The following is a 26,081-nucleotide window of genomic DNA, read 5'->3' as shown; positions in this document are numbered from 1 at the left end:
GTGTCTAACAGCAAAACCTTGTACAAATCAAATGTGCTATGTCTCATCAATATCTTGTTCTCTTTCAAAGATGCTCAATAAAGCTTGGAAAAAACCTGGCCATTTAAAAAATTCATACACTTCAATGGGTTTGAAAAATCAGGCAGGCATATAGTGGACTGATATTTTGCTGTGGTCAAGGGTAAAAAGTGAGAAATGCAACTATTCTGTCTTGAGGTTATCTTTACACCCCTCAGCTTCAAGGTCTGGCTATGGAATGGTGATGCTCCTGCCAGTGAACTAGTGGAAGTAGATAAAATATAGAAGCTTTGTCTTCATTAGGTTAGTTGTTCTGCAGTCTGTCTCAAAAAACAGTGGAAGTCTATTTTCTGTAAAAAGGTAGTGGATGCAAAATAGGATATTTGCTACTGGGCTATGGTGCTGGCCTTTATCCTGCAGACAGCACACATTCATAGGAGGACAGCAAGTAGAAAGAAAGGTAGGAAATACAGGAGAGTAACCTACATCTTCCATGTTTCCATAACTCAAAAGTATGCCTGGGCCTTTGAACCCTCAGTAAAGAGTTAGAATCGTTGGGGTACTCAAAAGGCACAAATAACTATTCCATCACTAAAAAATAAGTATCCTGAGGATATCTCTGATCTCTGATCTAAGTTAGATAATCTGCTAATTTTATGCATAACACACTGACAGCCTTTCAGAACAAAATTTGAGTTTCTTTTCAAATACAGGTTGAAAAATATCTGCACAGAAGTTTCATTTGAATACAGTCTTTGCATGTGAAGACTGCATTTTACAGTAATTTTTACTAGCATTTACAAGGAATTCTGTTCATTCAAAGCCAGTATTTTTTCTTTGTAGACCTCAGATACAGAGAGGATTTCATCAGACACTATAATCACAACTAGGTCATCGTTACATTTATGTCACTAATCTTAACACCTCCAATTAATCTCACATGTGAATTCATTATTTAGAAAATGCTAGTCATGTATGAAGAAACATATCCCTTTTTAAACTCCACTAATGCAGCAACCAACAATATTAAGGTAGTATTATACTGCATCATAGCAAATGGAAGCTGATCATACAAGTGTGAGCACTTCTAAAAAATTCATCTAGATTTGAATAAAAAGGTGATGAGATGTGATTTAGTAGAGGCTATGTTTGCATATATGTGTACATATATATAAATGTATAGATAAAGATATACATACACATATTTATGTGTATATATCTGCAAGGTTGAAACAGTGCACTCCTGTAGCTGTGACCACATGAGAACTGAGATTTGTGACAGTAGCATGAGTGAAGAAAGGACAAAAAAAAACAAGCAGCAGTGTCCGCAGTCAGCACCACGGGAACAGCTATCTATGGCCATGGGGCAGCAGGTGCTGGCACTGACAGGTGCAGATGACAGGGATGTATGACATTGCTGGGGACCCACTCCCTGCTGGCTGCAGCTGCATCATGCCAGCCAGCACCATCAGTCACTTGATGCTACTCTCCCCCCATAGATTCCTGGATGGCTGGGATCAGCAGGTGCTTCTGCCATCTCCTCTTTCAGAGGCCAGGAAATGTGATCCCCTGTATTGAGGGTTGACATAGGAATCTTGTCAGCTGCCCAGAGGGATATGTGGGTTTTCAGACCTTTTGCAACACGATGATGGATGGGAGTAAGCCAAAAGGATGAGAAAATATCCTTAATTAGAATCTCAAGAACTATTCAGATCTAAATTCTTCTTTTAAAAACAGTTTACAAATGATGGACAGAAGTGTTTTGTATGTCTGAAGAAATAATTGTGACTATAGGGAGGTGTAAGTTTACACAGAATCGCAGAATAAGCTGAGATAGAAGGGATCCACAAGGGTCATCAAGTCCATCTGCTGGCCCTGCATATCACCGGCCCAAGAGTCCCACCATGTGCCCAAGAATATTGTTCAAACATTTCTTGAACTCTGACAGGCATGGTGCTGTTAATACTAGCATGAGCAGTCTCTTCCCATGCCCAGCCACCCTCTGGATGAATAATCTTTTCCTAATATCCAAACTAAGCCTCCCACAACAAAACTTCAGGCCAGTCACTTGAGTTCTGCCACTGAGCACCACAGAGAAGTGCAGAGAAGAAGCACCACATGAGGAAGTTCATTACAGTAGACTGCAATGAGTCCTCACCTCAGCCTCCTCTTTACCAGCTGAACAGCATGCATTAGCAGAAATTCTAATATAAAGCTTTAATGCTGGAGTCCTCATGTGATTTGTTTTGTTTCTTTCAGAGAAAATCACAAAAATATATATGGTTTAGTTTAGCTGCTGTGGGATCTCTGAGTCTGATGTATGTTCTTTATACTTAAAAAGCCAAAGTTGCCCAGTGTAATTTAATCAATACTGAACAGAAAAGGACTGGCAAGTTGGCAAGATTGAGCATTAAAGAGATTTTGCAGTCTCTCTTTTAGAGAGCACACAAACCTCTGGAATCTTCACCTCTCCAGCTTCATGTAGGCAAATGTAGGCACAGCAGTGCAGCAAGGTGTGCTCTCTAATGCAGATGAGGCATGCAAAGCAGCAGAAGATGTGGTGGTGCTGACCAGTCTGCTCCAGGCTGCAAGATCAGCACAGACAGATGAGTCCCAGGGCTCTGGGGCTGTGCCAGGTGTACCACCTTCCAGAGCTCCCCCATACCCAAGTTAAGTAACAGAGCTATACGTAACAAAGCAAAAATTCCACTATCCTAGTGCCCTTTTTTAAAAAACAGATTTTGTTTGTACTGACACTGCAAAATATTGTAGAGACACCTTAGCACACAAGTGTGTGAGTGAAAAAGGATAGACTGAACTCCGTAATCAGGTGGAGATCTCACGCCCTGTTGAGCTTGCAGTACACATGTACTGTGTACTGTCAAATCCACTCTTCGAACATTTGTAAGCAGAGAGAAGCAGGTGTTACTGGCAAAGGGTGTCAGTGCAGTTTGGTTTCTCAAGAAGTGTGATTAGAGAAGGTACTTGAAGGTGGTGAGAATAATCACTTGGCATGTGTAAATGAAAGGCAAATCCAAGCAGAGGGTTTGGTGTAATATTGTCAAAAGCACATTTATGTGTATTTTTTTGAAGACAGACTTACGGTACCAGACAATTGAATTTTTTTATTTGAAACTTCAGTAAAGTAGTATAGAAAAGACTAGCATGGGGTTATAGAAGTTCAGCTTTATATAAGCTCTATAGTTTGTTTCAAAAGGAGTACAAACCATAAAAGCATTTTATGATTTTTGAAAAAGAGGTAAAAAATATTCAATTTTCCTGTATTACTGCTAAACATTTTTGCGTGCATGGAGTTTGTTAGATAATGTAACTGTAATAATGTTTTATGCATTCTCCTAAATATACAATTAACGTACAGTAGTACCAGCATACTGGCTTATGTCCATTATTAAATGTAAAATTTTAAGAAGTTTGCATTAATGAAGAATAAAATTTGAGACATTGGTTACATGTAAGAGGAGAGGAGAGGAGAGGAGAGGAGAGGAGAGGAGAGGAGAGGAGAGGAGAGGAGAGGAGAGGAGAGGAGAGGAGAGGAGAGGAGAGGAGAGGAGAGGAGAGGAGAGGAGAGGAGGGGAGGAGAGGAGAGGAGAGGAGAGGAGAGGAGAGGAGAGGAGAGGAGAGGAGAGGAGAGGAGAGGAGAGGAGAGGAGAGGAGAGGAGAGGAGAGGAGAGGAGAGGAGAGGAGAGGAGAGGAGAGGAGAGGAGAGGAGAGGAGAGGAGAGGAGAGGAGAGGAGAGGAGAGGAGAGGAGAGGAGAGGAGAGGAGAGGAGAGGAGAGGAGAGGAGAGGAGAGGAGAGGAGAGGAGAGGAGAGGAGAGGAGAGGAGAGGAGAGGAGAGGAGAGGAGAGGAGAGGAGAGGAGAGGAGAGGAGAGGAGAGGAGAGGAGAGGTTCTTTGGAGTCATAGAATGACTATAAATGCTAATGCAGTTGAACACTGCAGCCTATAATTCCTTTGAAGTTGTCTATTTTCTGCCTTAACATGTAAATATGTTGCTCCAGTAAAAAGAAAAGAGACAAAAACATTTATAATTGGTGGCTAAAAAATTTTTTCCATCCAGATACAGGAAAGAAAGTGCTAGTGAAAATGGAGGGCACTTGAAGGTTTTTTTCTGACAGCAAAATACAATTTACTAAATTGCAAGTCAGCTGATTGGCACTAGTGGGTTTGTCAGTTAAAGATCATTGTGGTGGTTTCTAGACAACACAAAAGATATGGAAATTTTTAGAAGTGGACTTTTAATTCCGAATTTTTCCATACTGTAAAATTTTATTACAGAAGAAGACCCAGTGAGATCACAGTTTTCACCACACAAATGAAGATAGTGGTTAACCTAACCTTGTTAGGTCTTTGTTGCAGACGATATCAAAAAAGGAACATATTGGGCAGGTCTGAATCTTTTGGGAACCTCATCAACTGACCTAGTCTTTAATTTGGAACCTATACTATACTATTTCCAAGCCCTGGAATGCTATGAGAAGCAGCTCCATGTCATTGCAACAGGCCAGGACTGGGTTATAAGTGATATAGATTTTCTATATTTATAGAAGGTTGATAATTATTTATTAAGGAACTTATTGGTTTTTAGATTGCTATTAATTAGTTGGAACTAATTGGTCCTCTAATTTAAATACTATTACTATTGGTAAGAAACTATTCTATTGTGAACAAATTTCTATAATATATTTTACATGTTTAAAATACTAGGTGTAGTAAGTTAAGAACTGTTTCTCATTCTTTTATCTTCTCACAGACTTTTCCCAGAATAATGCCTAGGAAAATTGTGTTTCTCTCTGTGGTCAAAGAGCTGCTGCTACAGTTCCACAGCAGATAAACCAATTAAAAAGAAAGATGAACAAACTAAATGACAAGACGGAAAAAAAATTAAAATAATTTCTAACCTTCTCCACTCCTTCTGTTAAAGAAATGCTAAAAAAGACCCAAAAAATATCTGGATGACAAAACTATAGAAACGGAGGCTAGATTAGGAAAATGAAAGGCTTTTAGTCTTCAAAAGTCTTCAAAATTACAATGATTTTCATTGCCTTCATAAAATCAGTTGTGGGTGTTACTGCCATATTTTCTTTTGAGCTTCCATTATGATGATAAGTTTTGCATTAAATGAAAGCAAATAGTTGTTTATACTTCATTTTGCAGCAGTCAGCATGTCACAAAGTTAGCACTTCTCCTCTGAGATTTACAGAGTAGGATTTAGGCTAATTGCTGGCACAGCAGATTTCAGCCAAAGGTTGCTTTCATTTAAGCATTTTGTTTTTCATATGCCTTGGCTGATTTCAGGTTATTGGAGTCCAATATAATTACTTGTTTAATTGCTTGGAAGAAGTGGAGCTTCCGTAGTTGAAAAATAGCTTATTTTCTTTAAAATAACTGAAATCTGGCTTAGGGTTCTCTAGAGTGCTATGCACTATATAATTGTGTTATTTTATGCTTTTAAAAACTCTCAGAATAGTCCTGAAATCTTCGGAAGCTAGCTAATCTCCAGGAGGATATGATAGGTCTGTTGCAGGGTTTGTAAGAATATATGACAACTCAACATCATAAGAAAAATTGCTTCTAAATGACTGTAAGACTGGGTCAAAGACTCCAGAACCAACTTCTTTCAAGAGATGACCACCACATAAAGGAGAGGAGGAAATGTTGACACAAAGTCCAGAGAGCTTGTGAAAAAGTGTTAATCAGTTTGACACTGGTCAGCATCACTTTTATTTGTGCAGTACAAACTTATGCTGTGTCAAAGCACACCAATAATGGAAAAAATGAAGGGAAAAAAAGAGAGGTTTAATGTGATAGTTAATGACATGGAGGAGAGTAAAATAACGAATAAGGCAATAAGATAGGGAAAACTGTAGCCTGCATGTTGAGGAGCCAGAGATAATCCTAATATGTTCCGGGTCATTATTTCTGCCCTTGATACAACTCATTTCCTTATTACGGAGTTTAAGCATGTCACTTTCAGCCTACTCTCCTTTGGTGTTAGCGTGTGTGTTCCTGTGTAATCTATCAATCTGTTCTTTTCCCTTACAACTTTATTTTTTACTCATTTAGTACAAAGGGAGGGATCTCCAAGGCACTGAAATTCCAACAAGTTTCAGGAAAATTGTATATTCTTATGCGAGAAAAGAGAACCAGAAATTACTCCCAGAAGGACTCTCAGCTGAAGGCAGCAGTTCAGCCTGAGTTGTGACAAACAGAAGCAGCAAAGGTTCAGCAGAAGGATGGGTACTGAGAAGAGAAATCCCCAGAGACCCTGCCACAAGAGACCTTCTCTTCATATTGCACTTTACCCCAAAATAAAATTCACAGAGAACTAGGCATTAGTTCCAGCACTCACAAAGCTAGGAGCTGTGCCTTTTAGTTGAAATATTATGTAGAGATTCCTGTTGCCTAGCCTTAACCCACCTCATTGAAATGCATTCTTGTTTTTGTTTGGGATTTGTGTAGTGTTTTCTAGGTGGGGGTTAAGGGTTTATGCCTGTATTTGTTTGATTTGACTTGAATTTTTTTGAGGTGTGATAGGCAGGGAGCAAGTGGTCTGCATTACTGAGCTTTAGTTGCACCATCAGCCAAGGTACCAGCCAAAAACACGACACTGAATGTTTTTGCAAGGGAAAGGTTTGCCTCTTCTCTTTAGGGCTAAAGTTAATTTTGGGTAGAATATTGGCACAATTTATTACATTTCATCCTTGGCTTTTGTGGTGAAAATAGAGATTGCTTTTTCTCTGCCTAGTGTGGCAAGCAACCTGCTTTCTAACGGTATGAAAATAATGTAAAAAGAAATATCTAGTAAAAATACTTCTATGATGGGAGGGAATCCGGTCTTTTTGGAGACTGTTGCAAGACATATGTTGGCTCACATTGCCTTTCCTCTTCTGAGCATCTGAAAGGTGCACTGCATCCCCAAACCTCTACAAACCACAGTTGCAACTGTTTCAGCTGAGTCCTAAGTAATCATTTGCAGAACTTCAGGGCGTTGTGAGTATGCTGAGGGCAAGATGCATCTGCTTCTCACAGACGCAGTCTTGTGAATGCAGCAGACAAGGATTTGTGAATGATGGGAGAGGAAAAGATTCAAAGAGGCTACAAAGCATTCCTCTGGTTCTTCTCTTTTCATATTTCTTTTTGTCTGTCATCTCAAAGCCTGAAGCTGAGAAAGCCATTTAGTCCAGCTCACATCCACATCAGTTCTCAGGGACTCCATAGGAATCAGCAGTGTATCATATGAGCTCTGGAAATGGTTCAGAGTGTGCTGATCTTGGCTTTATGTCTGGACAGCTCGACCTAAGCTTGAAACAGAGAATTCAGAGAAAAACTGTTTTGTGCTTATGTGAAGAGAAGAATGTTAGTTGAGATTGCAATGAGACATTTTGCTTGTACTATATCTTGCTGTGTCTATTAAATCTATTAAACAGCAGCTAATTGCAAAACCCTCTTGCTAATTGGGTTTTTTCAAGCTGCTAGCAGTAGGTATCATGTATGATTATGCCTCTTCTGCTAACTGAACATTTAACATTTAAAAGATGAAAGAGCGTGGAGAATGGAAAAAGGCGCGCGGAATCATTCAGGTTGTTTTAGCATCTCAAGTTTTTATTCCAATGGATGATAATTTTGTTGGTGTTAAGGAAGTAGCTGATGCATTTCACTTGAAGTCTTTATAGATATGAAGTTTGAAAAGAAAGATGTACACTGAGCCGACCTTTCATAAATGCCTAAGTCTTTCAGAGGTCTGCAATGTGAGATTGGAAACCTCAGATCTCATAGAGCAGATCTCCATCACTTTGCTTAGTCGATGAAAATAGAAGGTTCAGGGGGTTTTCCATAGTATGAGAACAAGGCATGATATTATAATATTTAAGGGTAGTAACAGTAGTAAGCTGAACATTATCATTAAAAAAAATAGTTATGACATGTACTATTTCTGAAGGAACACAAAGCAGATATACAACCATTTTGAGAAGGCATAAAGATACCAGAGTATCCCACACTGGCAAAGAGCACACATTAGCCACTTATTAACAGAAAAATATTATATTTTCATTGTAATTGAGATTGCTTAGCCAGATTTCAACACAGAAGGGACTGCAAGGTAACTTTGAAAGTTTGTAGACTTTGAAGAGTTTTTGAGTGACTCATTCTTGAAGCTAAATATGAGAAATTGTTAATAAATTTTCTTTATGTAATATTGCTTGTACTTGAGCAGTCCACATTTTCTTCTCATATTTTTTTACCTTAATATAGCTTACAGCTGTTCTTTGGTATTCTGTAAAGGTAGATCAGTTAAAACCTTTTTGAAGCCAGACAACTGTTCTGAATTGCAAGCTACTGATTCAATTCTGAAAATTTAAGATTTTTCAACTCTCCTATCTTAGTGATGATAATCATGGTTGTGTGTATTTGAATAGCTGAATGTGAAATTCTTTCATTTTGACTTTTCTCTAAGTATCTGTTTTAGCAGTACTTTTTCCTGTGCATTAAGCTTCAGCCCTGTGCATTTGCAGCACTCTAAGTGTAGTCAATAAAAAGTAAACATCATGTCTAGAAGCTCTTAATTGTTATTTCATAGCCATATCATCAACTCTGTCCTTCCTCTTGTCCTGTCACAAGCAGACACTTAGGAACAACATTCCTAAAGTCCTTGAATTCAATAATTCAATTTGGGTAATTATTCTTCATCTGTGAAGAAATATACTCCTAAACTTGTTGCAGGTTCAATTCTTTTTCCATTTGTTCCTCCTACATCTTCCTTAAAAGGAAAGAAGTGGTGTTTTCCACTGTAAACAGTATGGATAAATATTTTAATTTTGTTTTATCTTAAAATAAATTTCATTCTGTGTTTAACTTAAACCCTTAATGCTGTGGGATATGGGAATCATGAGGCAGGGGAGATACTAGCATAGGCACTAACTTTTTGTTAGTTGCCAGATTCATTCCTTATTGATTGCTACCAGCTTCAGAACAAAGAGGTCTTGTATGGTCCTCATAGTCAGAAACTACACATCAGTGTGGTGGATCATTAGTCACTTTCTTTCCTTAAAGCAAAATTATACACTTTTCTATGATGAGTAGTCTGTGTGTCTTTAACACTGTCTTTCTTGCAGCCCATGTCAAGGATTGAACTTCCCAAATTATGTATTTCAGACATTGAGAAAGAAAGGACTTAATGGCTGTGACAGTCCAGACCCTGATGCAGATGATTCAGTAGGTCACAGCCCTGAGTCTGAGGACAAGTACAGAAAACTTAATGAAGATATTGATCTAATGATCAGCAGGCAAAGATTATGTGTAAGTACTCTGAGCTCCTTTTCATATTTTTTTACTTTCTGATATTTCTCTGAATCTGGCAGGCATTGCACAAGAAAGAAAACAAAGCTTGTGAAAGCCCTGATCCTGACTCCTCTTATGCTCTCACCCCACGCACTGAAGAAAAATACAAAAAAATTAATGAAGAATTTGATAATATGATCAAGAGCCATAAAATACCTGTAAGTACCAAAGGTTAGATGGCTGTCTGCTGATAACTGCTGCAGTAACAAACCATAACCCTTTCAGTTCTGGCTTCTTAAGGAAATAAATTCAGCGAGAAAGAGGCTTTAATAGCCAAATATATAACTAAACACTGTGGTGACAAAATTTTACACAGAATAACTGCTGCAGTAACAAACCATAACCCTTTCAGTTGTGGCTTCTTAAGGAAATAAATTCAGCTAGAAAGAGGCTTTAATAGCCAAATATATAAGTAAACACTGTGGTGACAAAATTTTACACAGCATATTTTTCTTTCAAGTCTCTGACTCTAACACACAAACAAAGCCTCTTATGGATGAAACCTACAGAAGGAAGTGAAATATATATATATATATATATATATGTATATATATATATATATATATGAACTATATTCACTTGATTTTCAGAAGTGTTTTACCACACCACTTGCCCAAATTATACTTAAGAAAATAACAGCGGAAATCTTTCTTTGTGGACTGGCTAACAAATTGACAGAATACTTTCTGTTGTGATATAGAAAAAGCAATGTAGAACTGAGATTGCTGTATATATAGTAATTAGTGTTTTTAGTGTGTGTTACTTCAATTCTCCGTTGTCTCTGCTAAATTCAGTTGCAGCACTGAAGGGTTACAGCTACTTGCTCACTGCAGAGAAACAGACTGCATGAGAACCTAATGGCAGGTCTCAGACATGTTTGTGTGTTGGGGTGATTGTACAGCTTTATCAGAGAATTTACTTTGACGTCATCAGCATTACTTTAATGGTTTAACATGAGCTAAATTTTGCTTTAACCAAGTCAAAATTTCTAACAATCAGTCATATGCCTTGCCAGATATCTAAGAGAAATAACTCTGCATGTCCTATTTGTTTTGCACGAGACATACAAAAGATGAATTATTTGTCATTATGTTTAATAGTAAATAGTAAATAGCAAATAGTAAATTTGTAAACACACCAAAAAAAAAAAAAAATAGAGGTTTGAAGGTTATATTTGATTGGTTTTCCAAGTGTCTGTGGAAAACAAAGTAGGAAACCAAATATTTGCTCAGATCCAAAGAAGCATTTGAATTTGCATAGGTAACTTCTTATTTCTAAAAGACAAGAATAAGAGATGATTTGTAGGTGTTCATTTGTCATTCCCATTCAAAGGTTGCATGGTTACCTACCAAAAATATTGTCTGGATGCCCAGAATGCACAGTGTCTTCTGTACAGTGTTAGTCAATTGCACATACAAAATCTGACAACTATGAGGATAATTCTTAAGGAGGGTCAGATTCTGTCTCAAGCACTCAAAGTGTTCTTTCCATTAAGTCTCAGCAGAAGGATTTTTCACTCAAGATTAAAATTAAAATTTGAAGAAGTTCTTACATCAGGCCAAAAATATTTTGGAAAAACTATAAGGACATTAAATAATACTTTCCCAGAGACTAGAAAACATCAAATTTGATAAAGCAATATTTAAAATAACTGGTTAAGGGTGCTCAACATGTATGTAGAATATCAGGGAGGAATACAGATATATCCACATTTTTTGCCTCCCTTTTTATTTGCTTCTTTTGGAAAGCTGTTTTTCTCAGAACAAAAAAGCTCTAAAGCTGTCACTATTAATTTGGTTTTTCAGGATGCAACTCAGCTTGACAAATGATGACTGCAGTATTTAGGGAGTCTGTTTTAAGCCAGACTGCTTAACCCTTTTTCACATCAAAATCTCACCGATTGTCATTCTTTCATGCTGTTTCTCTTTCAAGGATGACTTTTGGCTTTTTCAAATCAAACTGACGGAATTTTCAAGCTACTCTTCTGCCTTAAAAATATATTTGGAGTAATCCTTCAGAACATCTGTTAATCTCATGCTACCTGTTTCTTTTCTTTCCTAACAAAACAGGTCATGTTATAATCATCTGAAATTTTAAGACATTAAAAAAATCCTTGGAAAAAAAACTTCATTCCTGTAGTAGTGATTTCTATCTCTTTATTTACCTCCATAAGTATTTGGGAAAAAATTGTCTTTTCTGTAAACTGAGGAAATATATAAGATTTGAAAAACAGACAGTTAATCTGAGCATGGTATATGAGTTTTGTTTTCCCAAAATTAATGGAATTTTCTTCCAGTTGCTTTCATTAAATATAACTTTTTGACGTCAAATATAGTCCTGCTTCAGGAATTAATTGGTGATTTGGGGTATAACTTCCTACATTTCAGGAGGTTATGAGGTGCAGTCTATTAATCTTTTTGTGAAATTACTTCAGAGACATTTCAGAGATACAGAACAGCAAAATTTTAGCATTTTTTCATATAAGACAGAATAGCCATTCTCTGAATACATCACAAGCTGAGCTCAGGGCCTCTGTCCTACATCAAGCTCCTTACCACAATAGGAAGAACCAATACATATTCACTGCTAATGCAACAGGAACTTCTCTTGGCATAAGCTGAGATGTAATGGGCAAGACAGAGATCACAACTTATGCATAATGGCAATTTGTAACTATCTAGTTTTATATATAAATAATATGGAATGTATAAAGTAATATCCTTAACTGGGCAATGCAGAATAACTAAGTCAAGGAAGATGTATTCATTTACTTGTGATCATCAAAGGTAGCCAAGAAAACTGGGGAGAGAAGAAAACAAAATTAAGAATAAAGTCATTGAGTCAAGTCTCTAAATCACTACTTACAAAATATATAAAACAATGCATTGCCTCTGCCTGGTTCTGTAACATAAAAATGTTGTTGCCAAATGAAAACAGCATTGGCTTTTGCTCCTAACAGCTAAGCCAAATGTTTCGTCAGATAATTTTCTGGGGATAAGTATTCATATTGTCCTAAATCATCTGATAATAATTAGACACTTATTTGTAAATTTCATAAGAATGATGAAAGCAGAGGAGATAGAAATAGCTCACAATAAGGAAGCTATAAGTATCTCTGTCTCTAAAGAAATGAAGTCCTGGCTGAGCATGGGAGACATAAATCCAATACTTAACACAGAATATTTGGCCCATAAATTCCAAGGGGGTTGAGTGCCCAACACATTTTTGGCATCATGTACCACAGCTTGTGGAGTGACCATCTAACACTGTGTGCTGTACACTGGCAGTATCATCTCTGGTGAGCCATCTGCCCTCTTTGACAATAGTGTCCAAAGGAGAAAGACAAAGGAAGGGGAAAAAATAGGCAAAATGTGACAAACTTTATACACATGACAGTATAGACTTTGTCTATATTGGAATTAGCAAAAAAAGCAAAACAAAAAAAAAAAAAAAAAAACACACTAAAGCAGCATGAAGTGTTCTTATTTCTGAGGTGAATTCTTTGAACAGTCCCCATCAGGCTTTTGATATCTTTTGATGCCAAATTACATTCACATTGACGTTTTCCTAATTTTGTTTGTTAGTCCAGGCCAGGAACAATTTCCAATTGTCAGTCTACATGTAGTCATGATTTTTTAAGGCTGAGAAAGCTTAATAGTATGGACATGAACTGCTCTGTGGCGCAGATGGCCTCAGTTCCTCCCTAGTTCCTACTAATATAGATATTACACAAGTGCATCAGAAGCTTTAACGTCCATCAGGCTGAGATGGAATCAATACAACCCATGGCTCACCACCAGGAATGACTAAGGAATCTGCAGTTCTTGGTGAGGAATGTGTAACACTTTAATAAAGTTAGACAGAGGAAACTGTACCTAGAGATGTAGTGTTTAATACTGATGTTTACCCAGTCAAACTTCTCTCTCTCAGTTTTGACTGTGGAAAAGAAGAAATACAAACTACTGTATTTGAGATATAGTATATTGTGCTGAAAAGCAGAGAGTAAACTAACGTTGGTCTAATAAAATTGCCTATGAAGTGCTCTGTTAAAAGATGTAAGTTAATCCAGATAGTAGGCAAAATGACAAAAACTAGACCATTCATACAGAAATTAAACAAATAATTCAGCTATTTTAAAAAAGTATTTTTAAATTACAAAATGAAAAGTAACAGTTTCACATGACTAGGGAGGCTGGCAACCCAAAAAGGTACCAAGATTTGAGCTCTTTAGTGCTGTACAAATGTAGAAAAATAAGAATCTTGAACAGTTTGGTTTGTACATGGAAGGAAGAGCATAGTGGTTAAAGTAAACAAGCTTTTAAAATTCTGGCATGATTTTCAGTTTTGCGTTTATACAGGTGTTTAAGTTTAGCTAACAGAAATTTAGATTAGGAAAATATATTAAGAAAATAGAGGCAATCAATAACAGTCTCTACCCAGTCTCAGAAGGCAGACTTCATAGGTCTTGTGACATAGGGTGACAAAAACCTCACACAAAGTACTACCTTGTCAGTGACAGTCAGTGCAACATAGACTGGTTGGTCCATGGGCTCAAAGCCACCAGGCAGAGAGAATTCCATCACAGCCCTGGATGTTGCAATAATCAGAAACTCCATATTGGCTTATTCGTGTCTCACATCAGGCTGTAATTGGGACTGAAACATGGAGAGCTCAAACACTGACTTCAAGTTCCACAGTCCTGTACTTCTGACTAACGTGGGATTTAGGAACATTTTAGGTCCTTCTGTAGCCAATATAAAGAATTACTTGCTTCAAAACATACCTTCAAGCTGATAAAATGTTTCAGATTATGCTATGTGACTCTATTTCCAAGGATCTTAGACCTGAGTCATAAGGCTGCAGATTACATATAGATTCTTACATCTGTAGATTAGATGTGGAACATGTGGATTCCCAAATCACCTCACCTTCCTTTCCTACCCCTCCTTGAATCAATCAGCTTTATGAAAAATACAGCCCTTGGAGTGCATTTCAGCTTCTCAGCAAAAGGAAGTAAATTCCCTTGCGCCCTTAGGATGGGGAGCAATGCCAGCAGGTCCAGCTACTCAACTACTATTGCTATGGCCATCTCTCCAAAAAACGAGAGGGTATCAGAGCTAAAATTAACACTTCAAAATAATTAAAAGGCATTTGTATAAAATGTCCTTAATGTCATACCCTGAAAATCTTGCTCTTTGTTTTGGTGGTTAGGCAAAATAATTCCTCTATATTTAGAGTAATATATTCTCTGTCCCTGGAGAGAACCAAGAAAGATAAAAAAAAAAAAAACCAACCTTAAGGGATAACTGTAATTTGATGACAGTGCTGTAATACAGATGTCATAGCCCACAGCTCCAGCCAGAGAAGAGATACAGGTGGCATGTCAGGGTGCCTCAGTTGCCTGACTAGCAATTGATATGTCCAGTTCTCCTCCTAGGTTCTTGAAGATATACCAATACTATCAGCTACCAACAATAAAATTAAAACCTTTGATTTCCTCCCTTGGAATATGTTACCAGTCTACTTTAAAGAATTTTTTTGACATGTTTAAGCTCTTGAAGCTCATAAGATTATAAATGTTAGAAAACTTGCAAATTGAGGGGTACTTGGTCTGTATTCACATATTGAATATCTAAAATGCTGTCTGGTAATTCTGAAAAGGTTTTTCTAATAAAAAAGGCAAGAAAATAATTTTAAAAACAAATAAATTAAATATGGATTTTTAATGTAGTCATAATTTTTATGGAAATTCAAGCAACTGCTACCCAAGAAACCACAACCAACAGTCACAACCAGCCAAGGAAACCTGAACTGAGCTTCCTAAAAGCATAATGAGATATACATCTCCTCTCAAGCTCTGTTAGTGTGGTACATTATTTGCATTGTTTTTTTTATTTTAAAAGCATTCTTGCAAAGGGAAGTAACTCAGAAGATCTTGCCTTTAGGTATTTCATATTGAAAAGGTATCACTGAACACCACTTCCATCTCCCAAAAAACAGCCCACAAAGACTAGTGTGTATCTAATATTCTTGTATTTGTTAGCTGTCCCTGAGGAGAACTTTACTTTTTTTAAGCCCTTCCAAGCTAAGATAGAAACTCATTTAAAAAGTGATTTACTCTATTGGTGTCTTTTATGTGACTTGGGATAATTCTGGTGCTAAAGAGACACAAGCTGAAATTAAGGCCTTCCCTTTTGCATTATATCTCTTACAATTTTTTTTTCCATATAATGAAGTTACCATTGTTATGTAACCTTTATCTTGCAGTAATCTATGACACTAGATTAAGGTGACAAGTGAACAATAGGACTTCAAAGAATGAAAGAAATAGAAGATTGTGCTGCATTAGGCAGAGGTTTGTTTTAAACAAGTAAAAAATAGAAAAGATGGAAAAAATCTTTCCAGGTCTTACAGAATAAATGTGCAAGCTGCCTAAAAGGAAGATGGAATCATTATTTGAAAAATCATATTTAAAAGCCTTGGTAATTATTTTGATACTCTTCTCTTGAGTCTTAGGGGAAAGGGGCAAGCACAAATATTTTACCCATCAAGTACAAAATATTTGAACTAAATATAGAGTAATGGTACTTAAAGGCTGTTTCAGTTTTGTACTATTCTTGTATCTGTTTTCCTTTTTTACTTGTACAGGCTGTTCCACCACCAAACTTTGAGATGCCAGTTTCTATCCCAGTGTCCAACCACAACAGTCTGGTATACAGTAACCCAGTCAGCTCGCTGGGAAACCCCAACCTTTTACCACTGGCTCATCCTTCTTTGCAAAGGAATAACATGTCCCCTGGTGTGACACATCGGCCTCCAAGTGCAGGTAACACAGGTAGGCTCTGTTTAATCCCATTCCTTCAAATGCTCTCCTATCAGCTACTTGCATGCCTTGGGTCACTTTAAATTGTACTCCAAGAAAAAGGAACTCTATTTTTAACAGTCATAAGAGCTTGTCCAAAATTGCTATGTTGAAAAATCAAGACACAAAAAATAAAATACAAAATTTTAAAAAACCCTGCATACTGAATATTGACTAAGATTGAAGGAAATCCGTGAAGTCAATAAAGGATAGAAGGGCAGACAAGATGCTTTTTCATAAAAAGGCAGCTTATCTACTTAATTCATGCAAGTACTCATTATAACATAAAGCACAGGAGAAAATGTAGCCAATGTAAAAAAAAATTGAAGCATTAAATTAGAACACTCATTACTCAAATGATCAGTCTACATGCTAAATGCAGAATTTATTTTTATTGATTCATTCACAAGTTCCTTGGTGGGTTAATGTTAGTTGTGCTCTATACTTCAGTGCTATACATAGCAAGGGTTTGTGTTTTGTTCTGGTGATGACTAGAGCTTATCTATGATTAGGGTAAGTGGGGATTAGGTTGTTTCAATCTGTCTGCCTCCAGCAACATCAAGATCTTTAAGTGCACCAGATTCAAAGAATCATTTGAGGCTTCCAAGTGCAAAGAGAAGTTTCAAAAATCCTTAGTGCGAATGTCTGTGCAAAGCTGAGGAAATTAAAAACTATGTATATGTATTTATTCTGAGTTACATTCTTCTCCAAGAATCCTCAGCCTCTTCCTCCCAATCCTTCACTTTTCTGACTAGCATTCAACTAAAGATAGTTTTCAAATGAAAGACTACTATACATAACTTTCAAACATAATTTTTCTTATGCTGTGGAAGCATGAAACTAAAATAAGGAAATTATGGGTACTCCATATTTTGTTTGTCCTTGAAAGGCAAGTGTCTTTTACAGGTAACGTTAAATATCATTATTTTATAATTATGGGTCTGACTCGACTGCATGTTGAAGCCAGAGGAAAGAAATGATGGGTACTACAGCAGGCTGATTGAAGGTAGAGAAAATATTTTGAATGTTTGAGTGTTACAATTTATTGTGCTTATTTACATTTCATTTCAAACCTCCTAGGTGGCCTGATGGGTGGGGACCTCACAACCGGTGCAGGCACCAGTGCAGGTAAAGAGAGGAGAATTTATATTTATTTTTCCAAGTAAAAAAACTACTTACCTCAAAAGCTGAGTTCTAAAATAGCTCCCTTTTGGAGAGGGGATAGTAAAAATCCATTAGCATTTTTTTAATTCCCTCAGCTGGGTTGTGGAGCATTCATTGATATTTCTGCTTCTCCTATTAGTAGAAAGAGACTTGTTTTCCAGCAGCATCAAAAATCTTACACCTCAACACATTCCACAGAAACAAATGTCTGGTTTACTTCACATTAGCCTTTCCATAAAAACTTTTGGGTGCATTGCTTTGCCTTGTTCAAGAAAAACTCCTGGTGGAGTCAGTGTGAGAAACCTTGATCCTTTTTGCATCCTGGGAAGGTTTTAAATTGATTTGAGTGGAACTGGGGCTTCATTCTATTAATTTAAGCTTGAATAAAGATTTTAATAGTGAGTTGCTCATTGTACTTCAATGTACTGTGTGTAAATTGTGTTTATGCACAGTAAAAACCCTGCTGTAAAGACCATTGCTAGTCAGCAAAATCTCTTAGCATTTACTTAAATAATTAGTAATTACCTTCAGCTTTGTCATATGTATTTGCTTAACTGCTTGATACACAGCAGGTAAAGAAATTTCAAAATACCCAGGTAGAGAAAAAGATAAGCCATTTAGTCCTGCTCCCTTAGAATTACCAAGAGCTGTACTTCCTGAGGTCTGTGGTATTGAAGCAATGTTGTCAGAGTAGTCCCCTTTGCTCAGTAAACTCAGTGATTTGTTAGCAATATCAGCAATGTTGCATTATGACAAAGACAGATTACAAAAGACATGACAAAGACAGATTACAAAAGACAATGGCAAAATTAATTTTGCAGTTTGAGAAGTAAACACATATGTACACAGAAAACAACTGACTGGTAAAGCATGATGTTTTGCTGGGGAAACTGCCCTCAGGGAGAATTGTATGGAAAAATAGTTGGAAGGTCCATTTTGTGCACTATAAATCAAGGCTGATATAAATGGCAATTCCAATACTGTTGAAGTCACTTATTTTTGTTATAATGATTTAGGGTTTTTCTCCCTTGTCTTTTCTCAGCCTGAATTAGGGACCTCCACTCTCCTTTTATTTTCACACATGTGAAAATATGAGTGACAGATATTTGTGCAATGCACTCACAGCAGAGTTAGAGCTGCACAACACTGTACCAGAAAGGCACTTTAAACACATACTAAAGCTTTGAGGAGTCATTATGTATTAATTTTGGAGTAGAGAAGACAGACCATGGAAACTTCACTTCAGTTTCCTTTGTTCTCCAAAAAAACCCCAAAAAAATAGCATGACAGAAAATGATAGTTTTGTTCATTGTCTTCTGTTAACCTCTGAAACAGAGCTAAAGTAATATTCATTCTGCAGTGTTTGCATTTCATCTTTCTTTTAAGCTTGAGCAGAACTTCAGGAACAACAGCAGTGAGACTGGCATGGGAATTGATCGCTCTGTTAAGGGGCTCCTTCTCCTGGCTCATTTACAAATATCATCACCTCATTATTAGTCTCCCATTCCTTTAAATACACACTGAAAAGCAATTAGTAAAGAAGGCAGTGTTTTCTTTTAAAACAGGGTCATATTAAAATTAAAATTCATCTGCATGTGCATTTCAGTTAATAATCCTTGCTCTTAATAAAATCTGTGTATCACTACACCACCCGAAAATTTATATTCTTTCTAAATATTGGGGGGGGGGGGGGGGGGTGTTAAATATATTTGAAGCATACATAAGCATAAGAAGACAATGGTTTAATTATTCTTAAACAAAAATTAAGGATTTGCATTAAGCTCTCAAGCAATGCAATTTTGGAGTAAGCAATTGATTTGAGAGTTATATATAGTAGGAACATTGCTAAGAATACATCATAAATATTTAATTACCAGTATAGTCTTTGTTCTTTATTAGAAAATAAAAGCTTTAAATGTTGTTAAAGAAATGTTTTCTAAATCTCTTCAAAGCAGAACAATATAAAGTATTAGATAAAGGGCTGAAGAAAGATGGAAAGGTCACTATAAGTTTGAATCCTCTTTCATAGTTGTATCATTCCACAACAGCGATATTTTGGACAGCCATCTTTCTTTAAGGTGAAGAAGAATAAACATCAAAAGTTCTCTTTATTCATCATATTTCACAAGAAATAAAAACTTGTGTATTTTCTTCTATTTGGTATCTCAGAAGCTGGTAGCATGATCATGTTTGGTTCATATTTCTGGACAAATTAGAACCTTCTGAATTTGCATTTTTCCACAATGTCAAAAAATAGCATATATTCAAAATATTTAACTTCTAACACTAGAAAATGAAACTACTTTTTGTTACTAGCACCAGACCTCAGTTTCTGCACTACTTCAATAAATTGCATGAAAAATAAATTGCGTTATTACTGCAATATCAGAAATGGAAAATTATTATTTAAGACAGTGTTTTAAGAAGTATGCTTTTTCATTGGTTCAGATTATTTCAAGTAATAACCCTGGAATCATCCACAATTTACCTTGGGAGTTGGCCCAAGACATAAATAGAACTTAGAAAGCTGACTACTTCTTTATTATATTAAACAACTAACTACCATGTATGGTATTTATAAGGTAAACCAAGGTTGTCTCAGATTTGTTGTCTCAGCCAAACACTGATTGAGTGGTTTCTATCATGTGATAGTAGCAGCTGCCAACAAAATTGGAGTGATCTTCACATTTTGTATTTTTGCTAAATTATAAATACAGCAATATCTTTGGCAATAGTCTCTCAAAACATAGGCTTTTGATTGAAAGGCACAACAAGAACTTTTTGGACTCTAATAGTCATGCTCTAAATCCATTTTAGTTTACTGCATGACTAATATGAAGGCTGATATATCTACCTGTTTACATGTAGAGTATGTGAAGTTCTTTTGATTTTAACAGACTGTAGTCTTTAAAAAAACCACTTACAGGTAACTTGAGCACAAATAAATGTCTGTGAAGTTTTAGTACTGTCAATTATCTGAACTCAATTTTTATTCATTGTTTATGTTGAAAGTTTGATAGAAAACTAAAAAAAAATTTAATAGTTTTAAAGTTTTAAAATAGAACCGTATTGGGGGATGTCTTTCTTTGCATCTGTATTTGAACTTTTGATTTTCAAAGTGAGTTCTACTTTTAGACTGGGTTCTATTTTTCCTTTTGTATGGCTTTCAAAGAAAGATATTCTGTATTTTGTAATAAAGTTTTCCTTTTAATTGAACGAGCCAATTTAAATCAACAGCATTTCTATAGACTTAAAACAACTATAAATAATAAAATCAAAGGAAAATTTCCTTCTCAAGTATTAAATCCATTATGGATATAATAAAATATATACCTACTTCAACTGCTTATTTCTGTAATATGATTGTTTCTCTATTTGATTTCTACCCCCCATCTTGACATTAATATTAAACTAATGGAGAAAGTTATTCAACAGTTCTACAAAAAGCTCTACAAATGCTGTCAGAGGAACTAAGCACTTGCTGTCTTTTAATCTGATGTCTTCAAACTATCTTTAAACCTGTTATTAAAAAGCACTAGAAACTGAACAGATCAGCATTACATTTTGAAAAATTTATCCCTTGTTTTTTTGATAACCAAATCCTGTATTTTTCTATAAATCAGCAGCAAGTCATTTCCTTCTGGAAACTAGCCACAGGCCAACAATGCTTTCTCATCCTCTGAAGGCTGAGGTCCTGAAGTACCAGCCAGTATCATAATTTTCTTGTGCTTTCATTCTTTTTTCCTTTCCTTTTCTGGGTGGTGTACTGACTGTGGGTGAATGTACTCTACCAGTGTTTCAAGCCACATGGGAATACGTGTAATAGCAGCAATTTTTAATTTATATTCCCTCAGAGTAGAGGCAATCTGGATGATATATCCTCAAAGAGTGGTTTAGTAAAAAGATGTGCAATCTACCCAATTAAGCTGACCAGCAGTACCAAAAATAAGCAATGATTTCAAAAACATCTAGCTGCATTAAAAACTTTTGTAACTATAAATATAAATAAGCAAACAATTTTTTTTTAAAAGAAATTGAAATGTTACATAAATATTCTTCACTCTACCCTGAAATCATGCTTTGTATAGTCAAGAGAAGTAATTCTTGGACTATAAGTGTGAAATATGTTAAATAAACAAATGAGCTTGGAGAAATATTTTTCAAACCATACTTTATGGACAACCTATTAGTAAGACAGGAAATGGCTTTGCCACAAAAGCATGATAAGTTGTTGTCTGTCCCTTATTACTTGACAAGTGCAATAATCCACAGACTTCTGGCCCAAAGATTGAGTAAAATATGGCACAAATGTAAACAATAGTTCCTGTCCAAGGAATCTCACAGCACAAAAGAAAGGACACACAGTCATTCATAAAAGAGTTTGTGATGCAATAGAGCCAATTCCAAACAATTAGAATTTATATATTGGCAGGTTGACTTAAAACCATGGAATGGGATAAGGAATTAAAAATATAACTGCTCTGTTTTTCATTTTCTATTTGTATTATGCCTCTAAGTGTTCCTCTTCCAAGGTTTTCTCCATATAAGAATATATATCCATATACATAGAGATGGATGGATGGATGGATGGATGGATGGATGGATGGATGGATGGATGGATGGATGGGAAATAGATAGATAGATAGATAGATAGATAGATAGATAGATAGATAGATGGATAGACAGACACATTTTTTTCTTCATTGTTTTAAGGGAAGTACCTACAGGTAGGAGATTTTGTCAAAGCAGGCAGTACACTAAAACTTGTTTGACAGGAATAATAAATAGTATGAAGGAAACAGTCTACCTACTGAATTTCATATCTGTGTAGGTAGTCAACACAAGCCTTTCCAGCTCTAATTCCAAGTAACAAATAACACATGAGAGTCACATCAATGAAACTTTGAGAATAAGCTTGAATGGCTAAATGCTGCTGTTCATATAAAAAAATTCTAAAATCTTGCAGTGGGTGTCATATACAAAGGTTGGGCGTGTCTGTCTTCAGCTAACTCATGTGACTTCTTACCAAAGAAGAGATCCATGCAAGCCCACTCTCAGTAGACTTCAATGAAAGTCTGTAAAAATTGGGCCTTTATTAGGCTTCCACCAGTTGTGTAAGTGTTCACTTAGTAATATACTTAGTTATTCTCTGTGTCTAATAACAGTGTCTCAATATTTGTATTTATAAAAAGACAGCTTGAAAGATTTGAAAAGGAAAGAGCCCTGAGTTCACGTGTAATGAACAATTAAGTGAGTCATACAAACTGGTTCTTCATAAATGAGATCTTAAAGACAGGAATGAATGACTTCTTTTATTACAAGAAGTTTCAAATGTTCCTCAAGACTAATTTGTTTCTTTAGATAAAATCCCTTTCCAAGTGAAGTCTGGGGGAATTTTATGCTTTCTTTAAATGAGACAGGGATTTCACTGTTTTTTCTGTATGCATTCTTGATCACTAGGACTCAACACTGTCTTCTGTTGCACACTGCAATACATATTCATGTTAAAATTCAGAAAATAGAAAAAGGCATTGCAAATTAGAAAATGTCTGTATTTCATGCCTGTCCTGAGTCCTGAAAGGGATAGCTGATGACTCTTGGATCTGGACTGGAGCAATGACTTTGCTGTGAAAAAGAAAACAAGAAATACTTTTAATCTCGTGAAGTTGTGACCTCAGGCCAACATGGAAGTTCCTGAGAGCATTAAGTTAACATGATGCCTGCCATTTAACTTTCAATGTGATCCACCATTTAAGATATTGAATCCAATCATTCCCTTTCTTTTCCAAATCTCTTACAAGGTCATTTTTCCTGTGATAACAGCTGGAGCAGTCTCCCAGTAACAGAAGCCAAAGGAGACAGGGATGGGTTAGGTATCTTTTCAAATAAGTCATCCTCTTTATAATTAGAATTATACTTGTCTTGAAATATATTTCATTGAAAAGTAGTTTCCTCAAAATGATAATTTATTTCAAACAGCCCAGAAAGGAAATAATTTGTCATCAACAAATAATTTGTTAAAAGCAGATGGTTGACAAAAGAGTCATGGCTTCAAACTGAAACAACACAGATTTAGATTAGGTATTCAGAAGGAATTATTGACTAAGGATTGTAAGGCTCTGGCAGAAGCTGCCCAGAGAAGCTGTGAGTGCCCCATCCCTGGACGTGCTTAAGGCCACCTTGGATGGAGTTTAGAGTAAATTCTAGCAAAATGTGTCCCTGTCCTTACCAGGGAACTTGGAGCTGGGTATTTTTACATTTTTTTCCAACCCAAGCTATTGTGTGATTCTGTGTCATGATTTGTCAAAGGTCTCTTTCTGGCAGTCAAAAGAGATAAGTTCTCTCTTCTTCCCAGGAATGTATTTTTCTCCTATATATCTTCAGAAAGTAATATATTTTTCAGCTATATAGTTTTCTCTTTGACATAAGTCACATTCTGTTGTTGCTTTCTTTTTCTCAATTATCACAATGTTGAAACAACCCATACTAAAAAAAAAAAAAAAAACTTCTCATTTTTTACATAAACAGGACTAGAATTGAGCGTCTTGTCAACTAGTGTATTTCTAAGAGCATTGTTAAGTCCTGAAAGCATATTTAGGGTAGATGATTATCTCAGATCTCAGGAAAAGGCCACATATGAGTTGTTCACATGCTAGGAGATCAGGGCTATGCCTGTAAGTTGGAGATTTAAACAAGATTTTTTGGAAAACCTGTGATGCAAGCTAAGTTTCAGACATCCACCTCATCACTAATAGGAGAAGCACTGACCTCTCCTATTAGACTACACATTAGTGTGGAAGACTAGTGTATTCCTAGTGCAGAACATGGACATAACATTTGCAAATGTCAAGTGAGAATGAGGAGGAAGCACCATGCTAGGTCAGGGACCTTGCATGTGCTATCTCCTCATGGCAGTTGATACTACACCAGTGGTGGGGGCAGGAGACCTGTTTTACATGGAAGAGCCATGACTCTCTGATCCCTGAGGTTTGGGCCTTAGAAAACTGTGACACAAAGAATATATTTCTGTTGCTCATAGTGGAGTGCCCATGTGTTTAAACTACAAACATGTAATATTTATAAAACACAAAACTGAAGACTACTGTATAATTAAGTGATTTTCCTCAATAGTTTCAAATTAGTCACTGTTTTGATTAGCTGAAGCTTCAATCAAAACAAGATGATGTGAAATATATGGATTCTGAAAAGAGCATAACTATAGATAAAGGTGTTAGAACAAAATTGTGGAAATGGAAATAAATTAATCAATACAATCAGAAGTACAGCTATCAGAAAGACAATATTTTTTTCATGAAAGCTGTGTGATCTGAGATTCCTGATATGAGATGCCACTAAATAATTATGAAAGCAGATAACAAGATCCTATGATTGGACATTATATTATAAGCATACTGGCAATAGTAATTGTAGTTCAAGACTGAAAAAAAAACCAAACAGGACCTTAACTTGGATCATCTACTACTCTGTTTATTTGCTGAGTTTAAAAAAAAAAAAAAAAAGAAAATAAGGAATAATAATGATCATCCTTGAAGAAGAAAGCACATTTCCCCTTCCCTAAGTGGATAACTTACCACAGCCCTTCATTGTCTATGATATACACGCCTATTTCTAAGGGTTGCAAGGAGAGAGTCCATGTGCTGAAATATCTGCCTGCCATCTGGGAAGACTAATTGCAATGAGAAAATTATTCTGAAGGGTTCCTCATTGCTTATGTGGGTAGCCACAGGCTAATTCAAATAGTCAGGTGGCAGCTTTACCTTTTTTTTTTTTTTTTTTTTTTTAAGGTGTGAACTCCTAAAGTGGGAAAATACTTACTAGAAGTACTAATTTAGAAACATTTAAGTACAGCTCTTATTATAGCAATAAAACATAACCACAGTGTTGGTGATCAGGTTAGCTTGCCATGCACCTGACTGAACAGTGAAGTGTTTGCATGAGGTGTGATGCACAGGTGAGTTTTCTGCTTATATATATTAATTCTGTATTTAAATTTCTTTTTGAGAGCCTTGGTGATCAGTCAAAATGTCATATATATGAGATATGCATTCAGTATAACCAAATAAGAAGTAGAAATCCTCCATGAAATCTAATGTATGTATGCATCTTGGAAGAAATATTAAAGTTTTCACAAGTAAAACCATACACTTATTGGAAAAATGTAATGAGTATTAGTATTTATTAAAACTCCTTCAATATTTGAAAATTCATTTTGTCTTAAAATTAATCTCAGGTTCCTAAGGATCTTGTAAATTCGCAACTCATATTGTCATTAAAAAGCACTAGAATAAACAAATGAGAGATTAAATAAAGGACATACAAATTGTATATCTTGTTTTTCTTTCTTCCACTTTAGTTCTTCAGACTACCATAGAGGATTTTTCATTCAGTCTTTGAAATCACAAAAAAGAAAAAAAAAAAAGGAACAAGTAGGAACATGACAGTTTCAGATGTTCAAGAAATCAAATTCCTAAAATTTTCCAAATTTTCAAGATTTAAAGACTGTGAATTATTAAAATGATGTTCAAGAATATTGAGAGATAAGAAAAAAAGTTACTCTTTTCTCCTTCATGTTATCTTAATATGTGGAAAGTTTCCTGGCTTAAATGTTCAATATAGATTTATTGTTGTAATTCTGAGAATATTAAGAATTGTAGCC

At 35.9% G+C, this 26,081-nt stretch overlaps 1 protein-coding gene across 11 annotated transcripts in view; it reads left to right on the top strand.

The window, feature by feature from the left end:
• Positions 1-26,081, top strand: part of MEF2C (myocyte enhancer factor 2C) — a 118,088-nt gene that overhangs the window by 74,586 nt on the left and 17,421 nt on the right. For 9 of the 11 annotated variants that reach the window (XM_021541583.3, XM_021541580.3, XM_021541577.3 and 6 more), the window contains 3 exons: positions 9,193-9,336; positions 16,027-16,213; positions 17,321-17,368. In XM_021541583.3, coding sequence (XP_021397258.1) covers positions 9,193-9,336; positions 16,027-16,213; positions 17,321-17,368 — 379 coding nt within the window. Of the gene's footprint in view, positions 1-9,192; positions 9,337-9,398; positions 9,537-16,026; positions 16,214-17,320; positions 17,369-26,081 lie in introns of all 11 variants that reach the window. The other 2 variants (XM_077790535.1, XM_021541585.3) reach the window with 2 other exon arrangements.

This window comes from Lonchura striata, chromosome Z (genome assembly GCF_046129695.1).
Source record: "Lonchura striata isolate bLonStr1 chromosome Z, bLonStr1.mat, whole genome shotgun sequence".
Classification (NCBI taxonomy): Eukaryota; Metazoa; Chordata; class Aves; order Passeriformes; family Estrildidae; genus Lonchura; species Lonchura striata.
The sequence above is the reverse complement of the archived record's forward strand: the minus strand, read 5'-3'. Positions and strand labels throughout refer to the sequence as shown.